The following is a 15977-nucleotide window of genomic DNA, read 5'->3' as shown; positions in this document are numbered from 1 at the left end:
GGAGATGGGAACCACACGGCCTGCCACGGCATCACCGGCGGATGCGAGGCCAAGTGTTGATTGGTACGGCTAGGGGCCTTTTGCTTTCGATGCCGCTCGCATTAGGTATCCGTCGACCTCGAGCTAGGGATGATCTAGCGCAGTAACATCATTGAGGGCTCGTACATAAGCATGTCGGAGGCGAGGCAGAGTAGGGGGTGGAGAGAAAAAAATTGATTGTCTAAACAACATTCTGATATAGGCAAATGGTTGGAGAAAGGCCAAACAAATCCAGCCATTCGTTTCCAAGCTCGGACGCAATCGACTGAAAGGCTGACACTGATTTTCTTACGGTGCTTCGACATTTAGTTAATGTGTTCCTAGTTGATGCTGCCTGAAATCTTTTAATTTCATGAATGACATTCATATAACTACAATCAATAATGAAATGTGTTTTGAACGGTTTGCATCACTACTCACTACTTCTGTTACATCCACTAATAGACAAGGAGGATAACCGCACGTTAGTCACACTTGTGAGATTTGGGTTGATGAGTCTCCTGGGTTTGTCGTCAACAAACTTGTGGATGATGTTGGTGTTTTGAGTCAATAAAGCTAGCCATGATGACCTTTCTTCAAACAAAAATAGGAGCCCGTTAGCATCTTGTTCGTTCTTTCCGCAAAAAAATAATAAAAAATCATCTTGTTCGTTTGACATTCACCTTTCCATCCTTCTCTCCTTAGACGAGTACCTAAGCAGGAATCTTCGAGGGTAAAAATAGGAATGGAACGACGGTATCCGTTGAGACATTAGGGTACCTCCAACACTGACCCTTAAACCAGACACATTATTTGTCCGCGGACCGATGGGGACCATTCTGTTGACACTGATGTAGGAGCCGACCATCCAACCATGTCCTCTAAATGTCCTTCTATGCATATGCATGTCACGGTTGAGAGAGAAGAGATGTACGGATGTCTAACGTGACTTTTAGTTGGCTACACAGATGTCCGGACTCCCTCAAAGCCCCCCCCCCCACCCCACCCCCACCCAACAAATTTGCTTCTAGTTTGAAAGAGTTTGGAGTCCGAGCGCTTGGTGGATAGCATTGGACGGCAAAAAAATGTCCAGACTCTTGCGAAGGACATATAGGGAAGATTGGGGTCCGCGTCGCAGATGCCCTTAGCCCTCTTTAGCTCCATATATGGAAACAGAGGTAGGAGAGACCGTCACCAATGGTCAATCGGAGCGAGATTGTTAGACCCAAATTTGGTTGCCTGGAGCTACAACGTGACGTTACAATAGAACCTTCCTTTGTAAGATTGTTAGTTCTGTGCTTATAGATTCTTTTTTTAACTATTGATCCAAGATTAGTTTAAACCAGAGTTGCAAATGCACCAGTTTACGATGTTAATGGATTCATGAAAAAAATTGTTAACGGAGTTGTATATGTGTTTTTTTTGTTCGCACGAAAACATTCTAGACATCCTACTTGCTACTAAACGATGCTATTTAAAACAAGAGTTGGTACACCCGTTTGCTACCACCCCCTTCCATTGATTTATTTTCAATTTTACTTGCCCTACATCACATCTCTTTCCTTGAATAATATAAAAACTAATCCCTTTTTCGTTTGGAAAACTGGAAACGTATTAATCCCACCGATTTATTTTCAATTTTATTTTGCCGACATCACATCTCTCATCAACTCTCACCCCCTCCCACTTATTTATTTTCTGTTTGTTTTTCCTGTCATCACATTGCCTTCTTTGAGTAATGTGAAAACTAATCTTTTTTTTTGTTTGGCAAATTGGAAGCCTACTATCTACTCCCTTTGTTTCAAAATAGATGACTCAACTTTGTATTAAGTTTAGTACAAAGTTGAGTCATCTATTTTGAAACGGAGGGAGTAATTATATTTGTATGACAACATATCTCCTTCCATCGCTAATATGGGAACACATGCATGGAAATAACATATCCGGCCTGGTCCCGTCTAATCCATTATTGTATATTATTTTATACTACTATAAATCTTCTTACGAGTAATCCCAAGACCTAGCGACCCATCAATGTTGTGAAAAGGCAAATGTTCTATGCAAAGACCAGCTTTTAAGAAGAATGTCATAAAATGTAATGTCCATAAGAATATAAAAGGAAATCGGTTATCAGAGCATTTAACTACCAATTAACTTAATATTGTTATTCACCGAGTTGTTCAAGAGGCACACTTCCTTTCTATATGATTTCTACCATATCTTCGGGTCCACTTATGAGCTGAAACCGTAGAATCTTTGTTCTACGGTGTAGCGAGCTCATGTTTTCTCTACTTTTTCTTTTGCTAGACCAAGATTAGGTTCCTATGTCTTCGTTCTTTTTTCCTTTCATCCTATCGTCGCCAGAGGCTAGGTGGGTATTGACGACCCCTTATGTATTGGTTTTTTCCTTCTTGAAATCTTCACATATACACTTTGTTTTTGCGGGTAAAATTTTCACATATACACAACTACACAATTATGTGTTTAAAATCCAAAGTGTTTGTGAGTGGCATGAGCCATTGACATAGGTGATAAGGTTGTATTGGGGACGCGAAGATAGTGGATGAAAGTATATGCGATTCACAATTGATGTGAACCAGTAAAATATATTTGGCCCTGTTGTAAAGCATGAACAATTAGCAAGATCTAAGTTTTAATCAAAACATCTTTGGGACCATACGCCCATTTACATTAATAGATTTTGCCAACATTTTTGGATGTAACTTTAAGTTACAACTGCAGTATATTTGTAACTACTCACATAGTGTCCTTGAATTCTTGCGGTAGTATACTTTTACTTCCAAGTGTGTAGTGTCCTTCTACTTTCTCACTAGTGCACTTGTAGTTCTTTGTAGTATATTTGTACTTCCCCGTGTGTGTTGTATTTGTACTTCCTACCATAGTGTATTTGTATTTCATATTGTAGTGTACTTGTACTTTTCTGTAGACGTACTCTATGAGGTAGTCACTTTCACAAAATGCAATACATTTTGCTCACCCTACATAACACACCTAGACGACACGTGCAATACACGAGAAATTAGAGAAAACCATGCAGTACACTAAAAGCAAGATTTGAATCTAACACCTATGGCCAAGTCGAAATATTTTCCACAACAACGCCTGCAAGAAGCGATACACGATTTAACACATTTGTCTTTACTTCTGCTAAAAACACTAAGGACAAGGATTTTCATCCTGATTATCAAGACCAACCAATGAAAGCCAACACATTACACCTTGGCAAAGAGACTACACCTTCAATAAGATAACGACGTAAGTTTGTTGTTGTTGAGTCCGACGCATCCATGCGCGCCTGTGTGCGCTAGTGCCATGGCGTCCATGTAGTACTTCCTCTGTCAAGGTTTATAAGTCCCCTCTCGTATTTATGGTCAAAACAACAACAACAACAACAACAACAACAACAACAACAACAACAACAACAACAACAACAAAGCCTTTGGTCCCAAACAAGTTGGGGTAGGCTAGAGGTGAAACTCATAAGATCTCGCGACCAACTAATGGTTCTCGCACATGGATAGCAATCGTCCAAGCACCCCTGTACATGCCTAGTTCTTTGGTGATACTCCAATCCTTCATATCTCCTTTTATAGACTCTTCCCATGTCAAATTCTGTCTACCCCGACCTCTTTTGATATTATCTGCACGCTTTAGCCGTCCGTTATGCACTGAAAGGTAGTGAGTGATCAAAATTTGATCATAAATTTAACTAACAAAATTAAGTTAAATACCATAAACTTTATATCGCTAGATTTGTATTCGAAAAGGGTTTTGAATGCTATTATCTTACTACATAAAACCTGTAATTTATTAGTTGAATTTATGATCAAAATATGACTAGGTGAGGATTAATAAACCCAGGCGGAGGTACTCAATCACCTGCGCCTGCCAGGGACAGTTAGCCTGCATGCCCAATTATACCAGCTGAAAGAGATCGTTAACTTGCACCACTATTGCTACTGCCAGCACTCTACTGTTCGGTAGAAATTTAGAATAGACAACGATGGCTAGTTATTACCACTTACTACCTTCCAGTGTCATTTAGTTATGAATCATTACACAATGTGCATTGCATGCTCACCACACTAGACAGTCTGGACTGCAAATACTGCACTACAAAGAGAATTAGAATTAGAATCCCCGTAATAGTAATATGAAATCGTGTAACCTACCTTCAAAGCTTAGATACCATATAGCGTGGCACGTCTCGCCCAGCCCGCTCCCGCGAGGGGGCAGGGGGCGAACGCACGCGCCGCCGCCTCCAAACCGTCCCCTCCCCCTCCCTGACGCCGCCGGGCAAAGCTCGGCTGACGTCGGTGGCGGCGGGCCCTCCTCCCTTCGGCGTGGTGTGGAGCAGGCGCGGGATAGCGCCCTCGCGCGGATGCGCGCAGCTATGCAGGGCGGCGTGGCGCGGCTGCGGCTGGATGGCGGCTCTGTGGCGCGAAGGCGCGGGTGGCTGCAGATTCGCGGCCAGGCGGGGCGTGCCGGCACGGGGGCGGCTGTGGTGATCTTCTCGGTTCAGATCTGGATCAGGGGGCTCCTCCCGCATGCTGCACGTGGGTGGCACGTCCTGTCGGTGGCGGCTGGATCCCGGGGCGGCGGCGTTGGAAGGTGGCGGCGGGTGAAGCTCGGGCTTTCCGCAACGACATGGCGTGGTGCAGTCCCTATCCAAGGCGGATCTGCATCGGCGATCTCGTGGTTTTGCCACGGATTGGTTCAGATCAGAGACGGTGATGAGCGTACCGGATCCATCTCGGCGGCTCTCGCGGTTTGGCAAGGTGGGGTGGGAGCCCTCCTCCCAGGCTCCAGTGGTGGCGCATTCAGGCAGTGGCCGGTGCGCCAGGGCTCCTACGGTGGCACTGTTGTTGCGGTTGGTCGCCGGATCTAGGCGGCTAGATCTGGGGCTCTGAAGGCGGTCGAGACAGTGCACGGGTTGTCGGGTGGATTTTTTGGGACGGATCCGGGTGAAAACTTGGTCTTCGGTCATTGGCCGGAGCCGGTGATGACGATGCCTTTATCATTTTTTCCTTCATGAAGGCATCATCGAGGTGAAGCTCCCAACCCCACCCAATACCTCCGGGGTAAACCCTAGATCAGTTGATCGGATGACGGCGGCATTCATGTGTCGTTACCCCCTGGGGCGGCATTCTTGGAGATGCACTCGGGCTGGAGGGACCAGTGGATGGCATCTAGGGTGGAGTGGTGTTTTTTTCTACATATTCATGGCAGCGGTTCTCGACGGCATGGAGCGGTGGAGGCTTGGCGTCAGATGTGTGGCGAGGGACATGCGTAGGAGGTCGACGTTGTATGGCGTCGTGGTGGCATCGATGGCAGAGAGGCCCGACAAGGTCGATGTGTCAGTACATGCTTTGAGGATGGATCGAGGGAAGACGGAGGTGACGGCCCTTTGCAGCATGTGCGTGTGATACTCACTGAGAGTGCGCCAGACCGGAGTGTTACCCAGTCCCGCCTATGTGGCTTGGATGGGGCATCCAGCGTTAGATGTTAGGCTTTCGTGTGATGTCTGTTTGGTATTTGACCCGGACATTCGGCACCCCTTCATCAAGAGGATAGGAGTAGCGACATGTGTCGTCTACATGATGGCTTTGGGCTTACTGTTGTATTACTTTGTAAGATCTTTGTGGATAATAAATAATATGACCGCATGCATCACCCAGATGCAGAGGCCGGGGGTGATTCCTTCTTTTTTTTTAAAGATACCATATAGCGTACCGTCTTCTCAAAATTAGGGCGTATTTGATTCAAAGGACCTTCTTATGAATTTAGAGAATCGAAATCCCCAGAAAACCGGCTTAAAAGGGAAAAATCCCTTGAAAACTTTTTTATATAGTATGCTTGCTTTTTGACAAATGATGATTTTATTCACTCATAATGAAGCATCAAAGAGATAACACACAAAAGATCTCACCGACAAGATCAAAGTCATACATGATCGAAGCTATGCCAAGGCGGAAAAAAGAAAAATAAAAGACCCCCGAAGCGATCAAAACGGCGATAGACAAAATCCAGCAATGACCATCGGCACCAATCATATCTTGACAATACAGTGACTACAGATAAGATTCTTAAAAAAGCAACGTCTTAGAAAGGGAATGACGTGCAAGCGCCACTATCCCCGAATCCAACCATCAAAGGCTAGATCGTGCATTTTCAACCTAGAGCTCCAAGTAAAGCATTCGACAAGTTAACGATGTAAAACGTTGTTATTGTCAGGTATGCTCAACTAAGGTTAGACCTACGTTTTCAACCTAGAGCTCGAGACCGGATACTCAAGAAGTCGACATGTGCTGTCACTTCCACTTTCCGCAATACAAGGATCAAGATACGATGCATGGTCATGACGTGAGACTCCACACAAAACATGAACATGCATGCACAAGAGGACAATACAATCATGAAAGAGCTACTCACCACACAAAGGGCGACACAAGGAATGGTCATTATGGCACACGCGATGAAGCCATATACAAGGGAGGAGGACATTAGCACTGCCAAAATCCCAATTCGCGACACTTTGGTCATCCCTCGCCGTCCTCCCACCTTCGAGGTGGCAAATAATGGCAAATCTATAACAGACAACACCACCATACAACACCTCTTGCTCCATTTTCCTCGCATGTGGCAGCAAATCACCGTCCGACATACCAAGGAGTAAGAAATCCGATCAAGCGATTCCCTCACCGGCTATGCTCAAGACTACTGATGCTCCACAACCTTCACCACTTCCTCAAGTAGTTGTACACACATCGCCTCAAGCCGTCTTATGCCGTCGGGGGCCATCCGAGAGGGCAACCAAACCGACCACCACCGAGTCGGCGAGGCTAGAAGTTGTGAATGGGAAGCTAGGATGTCTCACATGCGAGTCATGTCGCATGGCGAGCAATAATCACGACGCGAGTAACATGCCTTGTTGAAGATATCCCACGGATGCAGCTCTCAGGAGTCAAGTGCTAGCAAAGAAGAATGGGAAATCAATCGCACAAAGAAAGGTTGTGACAAGAAACGCTCAATTTTTCTTCAACACCCATCAATGCATGGTGTTCTTCGACTGATCGTTACTATTTATCCAGGAAGCCTCCGCCAAGATCCCTGCAAATTCGACTAATTCACCCGACTTTATTTCACCAGTGCGGAAAGAAAGCCCGGAGGAAGAGTGGCCTTGAGTTTCTCGCCCCTTTGCCTTAGGATTCGCTAATTCTCTTTGTAGTAACGCCAGCGAATCTTGTCAAGAACTCTTTGTGCTTTGAAAACAAACATAGGGTAATTGAATATCCCTTTTTTTGTTTTACAAGATTTTTGCTAAAGTTTCATTTACGCCTAATTAACATTGAGTAGACCTTGTTATTGTGAGAATTCTTAATTCAACGCGAGCGGAAATGGAAGCAGCCTAAACCATGAAAACGGGGTTGTGGGAGAGCAATACAGTCGTTGTGTTGCTAGGCGAAGTGGCTGAGTGCCGCACCCTAGATGACTAAAGTCTAGTAGCCAAAAGCATCACTAGCTTACGCTCTGACCTGAGTAGGATGGGGCACGCCCTCTTAGATCTTCTTTCTCCAATCTTCGATTAGGGAAGAAGGCTAGGGGGAATGTTTTTATGTGGTGCTAACGATTTAATAACTACTTCCTCCGTCCCAAAATTCTTGTCTTAGATTTGTCTAAATACGGATGTACCAAGTCATATTTTAGCATTAGATACATCCGTATCTAGACAAATCTAAGACAAGAATTTTAGGATGGAGGGAGTACTAAACTTCAGCCCCACTAGAACGGTGTGCCGCCGGACCAAGTATGAGCACACCATCACGTGCATCCACCACCTAGACCGCTCAGCAAGCACTGCACAACTCTAGGGACACGCTCCACATCCGCATAGGGCAGTCTCATCTGGGATGATGTAGCTGCCGCGTGCAGGCTTGGACGCGCAACCCCCATGAGATCTTGTTGAAAGTTCCTGATGCTGCCACATGAGAAGAGGATACCGGCGCCACCGGTTGCCAGTAAGCTTTTCTTGGCGGTGGCAAGGGGGAGAAGGAGAAGAGGGGCGGTAGTAACGACGTGGTTAGGGTTACATGAGAGATTGGGTTGCAGGAGCGAAGGGTGGAGGTGATGGCATGGTAAGAGTTACCGGAGAGTTGGGGTTCTATCATGTGCTTGATTAATACTCCATCCGTCTCAAAGTAAGTGTCTCAACTTTATTACAAAATTATACTAAAGTTAGTACAAAGTTGAGGCACTTATTTTTGGGATGGAGGGGTAGGATTTTGAATCTTATACTCCCTCACTTCGAAAATAAGTGATGTGGTTTTAATTTGAACTAAAACCACGTCACTTATTTTCCCACGGAGGTAATAGGATTTTTCAAGGATTCATTTGTATTACATTTTAGGGAATTTTGCATTCACTCAAGCCTCTCGAAAAAGCATTTTGGTTTTTCTATTATGCAATCAAATAAACTAAATCCTATGTTTAATCCACTTTTAAGTGCTTGCTGATTATGTATTTATTTCCTCCGGATTATCTCCATATCTTCAACAAAAAGTTAAAGCAGGGTGATTTGCGCACCTTTGCAAATTATTAGCGAATATTAGTTAATTGAAGAGATAATCGCAGAGAATATCTAAGAATATTCATTTTAAAATTCAAGAAAATATGAGTGTAAAATCCACTCATCACTTGTTGTGCTCAGCTTGTCAGTGTTCAACTTGTTTGCTTGTTTGCTTCAAGACATCAGGAACATATTTGAATGCGTCCATTATTCAGAGATTAATATGGATGCATGATCTTTTCCTGAGCAAGAAATAGTTGTTAGTTCACAAGAGAAAGCCCCACTGCCTAAGCCTAAGAGGAAAAGAACTAAAATTTCCACCGTAGGAACTTCAGTCCAATCAGCATCTGCTCCCAAGCAAGACATCAACCTTGCTGGGTTGGTAACTGAAGCTCCTCTTGCCTCCACGCCTACCTACCTCTGTCCCAAGAACTTGCTGGGTTGGTAACTGAAGCTCCTCATGGATATAGAGGAGAGGCAGAGCTTGCAAGATTGGTACCTCCAGCAAGAGCTCTAATATATGTGTGCGGAACCACGCCAACAGCATCCTCCCCCTATATTTGAACTATCTACTTTCTAATGCTATTGAAATATTTGATGCCCCACATAAAAAAAATGTTTGATGACCAATCGGACTTTGTTTGGTTAGATATATGTGTCAACTAGAAGTAGAAGTTTTGAGTATAAACACACACATATGAGACCCTTATAGGCGATGACATTCCCTACGGGAGAACTCTGGCATAAACGGACGTGCCCTCAGGGAGGCTCATTCGAGCGAACGGCGCCACCCCAGAGTGTTATCTCAAAAATCTACTCCAGAAAACATTCAGGCCTCCTTTGGTTCATAGGATAGAAATATCATAGGAACAGGAAAATCATAGGAAGTGAGATGACATGCATCTCAATTCCTATAGAGAAAGGCATGTCATTTGATTGATGCATAGGATAGGGATTTTTCCATTGAGTCTAGGCTAATGTTTTTTATCCTTTGAAATGTGAAAGATTGATTCCTATCCTACATAGGAATAGGAATGTATTCCTATAAACCAAAGGGCCCCATGGGAATTTTTCCTTCGAAAATCCTATCCTATGAAATTCCTACAAGATTCCTACAAACCAAAGGAGGCTAGGAATTGTCATGCTATAACATGGAGGTTTGCCATGCTAAGAAGAAATAATTATTGTGCTAAACAGAGAAAAGTGCCATGTGTTTCATGAATTTCGCCATGCTGCAGCAGAGAGAATTGTCATGCGTTCCAAGGATTTTCCATGCTGCACCAGAGAGAATTGTCATGCCAAGAAAAAAAAAGGGGGGAATTGCCGACGTAGCTGGCCGAATTGCCATGCTACATAAAGTAGTTGTCTTCAGCTTTAAAAGCTGTTTTTAGGGAATCTGCTAGATTTACTCTTTCTGTTATTTAGACGTGAACTTTGTTCATGCACCATAAGCCAAGATGACACACCATCATTTACACAAAACCAGCTTGCCACTCAAACAAAACAATCAGCGCAGACAGCTCAAGTTTGTACCATTCATCAGCATATCACTAAACATTCTGGCAGTTCAGCTCAAGGATGACTGGACGAGTACAATTCCGGTAATCAGAAGAATGACTGGCAATCTACATTCATCAAGAGGCAGTTCAGCTCAAGGATGACTTGAGCATCAAGACGAAATTAGATAATCTCACAAGTCTTTTACCTTCATCAAGACGATTTTTCAGTTATCCATCAGAAACAAAAATGAATGGCGTACACTATAAATAGCAGCTAGAAAAAGAGGTAAAGTCTGATTCTGAAGCAGAAGTAGTGCTTCACAAGATCAGTACTTAACGCCTGGCAAGAGGCGTTTAATTATGCATAACTCCAGAGTCACTATCCATCACAACCATCAGTCAATGGGGCAAAACTAAATGGCAGCTGGAATAACAGAGGTAAAGATGCCTGCCCTGGAAGCAAAAGATATGCTTCAGGACAAGCACAAATCACAAGAAATCCGCTTCTTGCTAGCCACGAAGACAGCTTCAGTACAGCGCCTTGTCCACATCATCAAAGTATGGGTGCTCCATGGCCTTCTTCGCAGAGATTCGCTTTGCCGGCTCATACTGCAGCATTTTCTGCAAAGGATCACAGCTATAAGTTAGCACCAGATTCTCACAAGAGCACCTCTGCTTCTATATTTTCTACAAGGATAGAGTAGCACGGATCCCATGCTTGATTACTGACCTCAAGCAGATCAATACCATCGGCATCGAGACTAGGAATTACAGAAGACAGCTTTGAGACGTTCCACTGAGGGTACTCATGCCAGTTCGGGAGTTTGCCTACTCCTGGCCAGACATCCTCATTTGGAGTGCCCAGCAACCTATCATTCCAATACCAATATAGACCATCAACATCTGATATCCCCTACTGATGCCAAGTGAGAAAACAAGCAAGTGTGACCAGGTGTGGTACTGTACTTGAAAATGTGCAGGAGCTGCTGCACCTCAGAGTCTCCAGGGAAAAGTGCCGTGGTAGTGATCAACTCAGCTGCCATTTACAAGGAATTCAGCATATCTACCTAAGAGGATTAAATTCTCAAAGTATGCTAATTTACAACGTTAAGTTCATCATACCAAATATGCAGCCCACAGACCACATGTCAACCGGCGTTGAGTAGTGTGTGGCGCCAAGAAGGACCTCAGGAGCTCTGTACCACAGAGTAAGGATCTGCAAAAGGATTCAGACTGCGTCATGAACAGATCAAGTGGCGTGAATGATGCAGAATCAGACAGCAATCCGGCACTAATACTGGTAACAGAACCAGGAATCGTACCTCGTGTGTGTACTTCTTGAGAGGAACCGTGAAGGCACGACTGAGCCCAAGATCGGCGATCTTGAGAGCCATGGTCTTGCGGTCCATGAGCAGGTTGTGGGGCTTGAGGTCACGGTGCAGGACACCGCGTCCGTGGCAGAAAGCCACGCCCTTGCAGAGCTGGTACATCAGGATCTGCACGCACGGATCACCAGTTCACCAAAAACAGAATCAATCACTGTATGTGCATTCAAGCAAACACCTCGCGTGCAAGACATGGAAAACGAACAACAAAAGAAGCGAGATCGGCGAAGAGAGGGAATGAGGGATATACCTTGACGGTGTGGGCGGGGATCTTCTCGTGGTTCTGGCGGTGGCCGCGGATGAACTTCTTGAGGTCGGTGTCCATGTACTCGAAGACAAGGTAGAGGATGGTCTGGCCCTCCTTGTTCTGGCCCTGCTTGAGATCCAGCAGGCGCACGACGTGCGGGTCCTGCGACAGCATCCGCAGCAGCGAGACCTCCCTGAGCGCCGTGGGGGGCACGCCCTCGTCGTCCTCCGGGAGGCGCGTCTTCTTGAGCGCCACGATCCGGCCCGTCGCCTTCTCCCGGGCCTTGTAAACCTTGCCGTAGGTGCCCTCCCCGACCTTCTCCAGCTTCTCGTAGAGGTCCATGGCGCGCAGCCCGCCGCCAGTCGTGGTCATCGGCGCCGCCGCCCCCTGGTTCTGGTGCTGGAGCGTCGCCATCGCGCAGATCCGCTCTCCCTCGGCCTCTTCCTCTCTGGTGGGCTGCCGTGCGGGATGGGTGATTTGGTGGTGGTGTGGGTTGGGAATGGGGGGGCGGCTGGGGTTAGGGTTTGTGATTGGGGAGGGGATCGTGGGGGAGATTTGTATGCGAGAGAGCCGTTTGAGGGAAGGCGCTCCAACGGTTGCTTCAGATTTCGAATTTCGAATTCGGCACGCCTTTCTGGGTCGGTGGGATGAGCGCACGTTCACACGAAGGGATCGATGCTACAGTACTTTACAGGCCGTTTCGAGGTGACATTTGCAAACTGCTGCCTTCGTATGTCATGTGTGGGCTGGTCCCGTCGTACGCCAGCCCAAACAGAGCATACACCTTTTGTTTCTCAAAAAAACACACACACACATTTTTTTCAAGAAAAACCCCTATAAATACATTTTCTTCTTCAAGAAAAAAGAAGAATATAGAACAGAAATCTGCAACACAATCTCTACTTTCGCCTCACTTCTCCCTCGGTTTTTCCTCCTACACCCTCCTTCCCGCTTTGGTTTCCTTTTTTTCAAAAAGGGGGAATGCCCCGGCCTCTGCATCTGAGCGATGCATACGGCCCTCTTATTAAGCAAATAAATAGGTTTCAAACAAAATCTGAAAGTCTAGAAGTCTCCCAAAGACAAAAAAAAGCTCACACAGAGCCAAAAGAGCTAGAATACAAACTAGCGAAGTAAAGGACGCCACGACCGGCTGGCAAAACAGAGGGATAGGTAAACTAATTGTCTATCCTATTACATGACCGCCATCCAAACCGGTTGAATATATCCCGAGTTACCATCTCCCAGCGGATAGATCCAGTAACCAAATGCTTCCTGGCCTCTGTCGGAGTGAGTAGCGACTAGCGACCACGAACGGATCAATGCCATGGCTCGAAAAATAACCTGCAAAAAATGAATACGTGATATCCTGTTAAAAACCAAATCATTTCTGCAATTCCATATAGTCCACAACAAGGTACAAACTCCTACACGAATATGTCTCGCTAAGTCGGGCTCTATCCCGTTAAGCCATGTCCCAAATAACGTGTTGACAGAATTCGGTGAAGTAATATTGAAAGTAATATGGACCGTCCGCCATAAAACTTTGGCTAGCGGGCAATCAAGCAAAAGGTGTTTGATCGTCTCATCCCGATCACAGAAACTACACCTAGTAGGTCATGTCCAATTACGCTTTTTCAAGTTGTCCTTGGTTAAAATAACTTGTTTATGGACAAAACACATAAACACTTTTATTTTTAACGGAACTTTGACATCCCAGACATGCTTGGAGCTAGGAATGAAGCTTGAATTGATAATATGAATATACATGGATTTAACTGTGAATACTCCAGACCTAGTAAGCTTCGAGCGTAATTCATCGGGTTGTTGAGAAAGCTGAACCTCCATCAGTCTGCGTACTAGACGGAGCCATTCTTTCCAACGATTGCCCGCTAGCGATCGTCTGAACTGAATATTAAGGGGGATAGATTGAAATACCGTTGCAACGAACACCTCACGTCGTTAAACAATACGATATAAAGACGGGGATTGAATGGCTAAAGGTGTGTCTCCGAGCCAAGTATCCTCCCAGAAACGTGTACTAGCACCGTTACCAATAATAAACTTTGTCCTATTAAACAGAGATGTTTTGACTTTCATAAGCCCCTTCCAGAAAGGCGAGTCAATCGGCCTTACTGTCATCTGAGACAAAGTTTTGGTCTGAAGATACTTGCTACGAAGGATTTGCGTCCATGTGGCATCAGTCTCACTCGACAACTTCCACATCCACTTACTAAGAAGGCATCTGTTTTTAACTTCAAGATTCTCAATACCAAGACCCCTTTGATCTTTCGGTCTACAGATGATATCCCATTTAGCTAGACGGTATTTTCTTTTTAGTTCATCACCTTGCCAAAAAAATCGCGATCGATAAAAGTCCAGTCTTTTCCTGACTCCAACTGAGACTTCAAAGAACGATAAGAGAAACATAGGCATACTCGTGAGAACCGAATTTATCAGAATTAATCGGCCTCCGTATGACATGAGCTTGCCCTTCCAGCAACTCAGTTTCTTTTCAAACCGGTCCTCGATGCATTTCCATTCTCTGTTTGTCAGCTTACGGTGGTGGATTGGTATACCTAAGTACGTGAAAGGTAAAGCCCCCAAATCGCACCCAAACAATTGCCTATAAGCCTCTTGTTCATCTTTGGCTCTACCAAAGCAGAACAATTCGCTCTTGTAAAAGTTAATCTTTAACCTGGTCAATTGTTCAAAGAGGCATAACACCAGCTTCATATTTCTCGCCTTGGCCAAGTCATGCTCCATAAAGATGATAGTATCATTAGTGTATTGAAGGATGGACACACCTCCATCAACAAGATGAGGTACCAAGCCACCTACTTGACCAGCCTCCTTAGCCTGTCCTATCAAAATTGCTAACATATCAACTACAATGTTAAACAGGATAGGATACATCGGATCCCCTTGTCTCAGGCTTTTATGTGTCTGGAAATAGTGACCGATATTGTCATTCACTTTAATTCCAACACTCCCTTTTTGCATAAACGATTCAACCTGGCGGCGACAGGCTTCATCAAAACCTTTCATATGCAATGCCTGTTGGAGGAATAGCCATTTGACTTTATCGTACGCTTTCTCAAAATCCACCTTAAAAACAACTCCATCTAATTTTTTCGAATGGATTTCATGGAGCGTTTCATGAAGGACGACCACCCCTTCTAGGATGTTCCTGTCCGACATGAAAGCAGTTTGGGACTGTTGCACCACAGAATGCGCAATCTGTGTGAGCCTATTAGTCCCGACCTTGTTGAAGATTTTGAAACTAACATTGAGAAGGCAGATTGGCCTGAACTGCTCTATTCTCACAGCATCCGTTTTCTTAGGCAACAGTGTTATTATTCCAAAATTCAAGTGAAATAAGTGAAGCTGGCCAGAGAACAGATCATGAAACATTGGTAACAAATCCCCCTTAATAATGTGCCAGCACTTTTTGTAAAACTCAATCGGGAATCCATCAGGTCCGGGAGCCTAATTGTTTTTCATCTGTGATATCGCTTCAAAAATCTCCTTCTCCTGAGAACGGGGCAACCAAAATATCATTATCCACTGCAGTTAGTTGAGGCACATCCTCAGTCCTGGACTCGTCGAGGGACACACAACTATCCTACGAAGGTCCAAATAACTGCTTGTAATACTCGGTTATGTACATTTTTAGGTTGTCCTGTCCTAAAATAGTTCCTTCATCTTGTTCAAGCTGAAAGATTCTCTTCTTTCTATGCTTAACATTAGCAATCAAGTGAAAGAATTGAGTGTTCGCGTCCCCCTGGATGACTTTGCTGACCTTAGCCCGCAATGCCCACTTCAATTCTTCTTCACGGAGAAGTTTTTTCAACCTCTTATCCGCATCAAGTTTAACTTGACACTCTACTTGTTGCAAAATCATGGATTCAGCCTTTATGTCTAGTGTCTGAATAAGAGAAAGGAGCCTTTCCTTTTCAATCCTATACATTCCACTAAGGTTGTTAGCCCAACCCCGTAAGAAACTTCTCAAATGCCTGATCTTATTCTGCCAACGTTCGACAGAAGTCCGACCTCCTGCATCCTTAGCCCATTCCCTGGCTATCAGATCCAAGAAACCTTCTCGTTCAAACCATGCCATCTTGAAAGAAAATGTGTTTTTGTTTCCCACGTGATGTGGCTCCCCTGAGTCCACAAACAACGGTGTGTGATCGGATATTCCGCGCGAGAGCGCCTGCACTGTTACGAGAGGGAACCTGTTCCCA

At 44.9% G+C, this 15977-nt stretch overlaps 1 protein-coding gene across 1 annotated transcript; it reads right to left on the bottom strand.

Moving 5' to 3' along the window:
- Nucleotides 1-10285: 10285 nt before the first annotated feature.
- LOC125519981 (cyclin-dependent kinase B2-1) lies at nucleotides 10286-12294 on the bottom strand. The gene is made up of 6 exons (XM_048684756.2): nucleotides 11740-12294; nucleotides 11427-11600; nucleotides 11227-11320; nucleotides 11071-11140; nucleotides 10835-10973; nucleotides 10286-10725 (listed from the first exon to the last, which is right to left on the bottom strand). Exons 1-6 carry the CDS (start codon nucleotides 12148-12150, stop codon nucleotides 10633-10635), a joined length of 981 nt encoding a protein of 326 aa, XP_048540713.1. The 5' UTR covers nucleotides 12151-12294; the 3' UTR covers nucleotides 10286-10632.
- Nucleotides 12295-15977: the final 3683 nt, after the last annotated feature.

This window comes from Triticum urartu, chromosome 7A, assembly GCF_056163025.1.
Source record: "Triticum urartu cultivar PI428250 chromosome 7A, HENAU_Tu73, whole genome shotgun sequence".
Taxonomy (NCBI): Eukaryota; Viridiplantae; Streptophyta; class Magnoliopsida; order Poales; family Poaceae; genus Triticum; species Triticum urartu.
The sequence above is the reverse complement of the archived record's forward strand: the minus strand, read 5'-3'. Positions and strand labels throughout refer to the sequence as shown.

What these genes read in the sequence shown, in the direction of transcription:
- LOC125519981 (XM_048684756.2), bottom strand. Translation starts at nt 12,150, where the DNA reads ATGGCGACGCTCCAGCACCAGAACCAGGGGGCGGCGGCGCCGATGACC. An exon ending in GTCTGTGGGCTGCATATTTG is followed by an intron (nt 11,141 to 11,226) that starts GTATGATGAACT and finishes TGTAAATGGCAG; the next exon opens with CTGAGTTGATCACTACCACG. An exon ending in ATGGTATTGATCTGCTTGAG is followed by an intron (nt 10,726 to 10,834) that starts GTCAGTAATCAA and finishes GATCCTTTGCAG; the next exon opens with AAAATGCTGCAGTATGAGCC.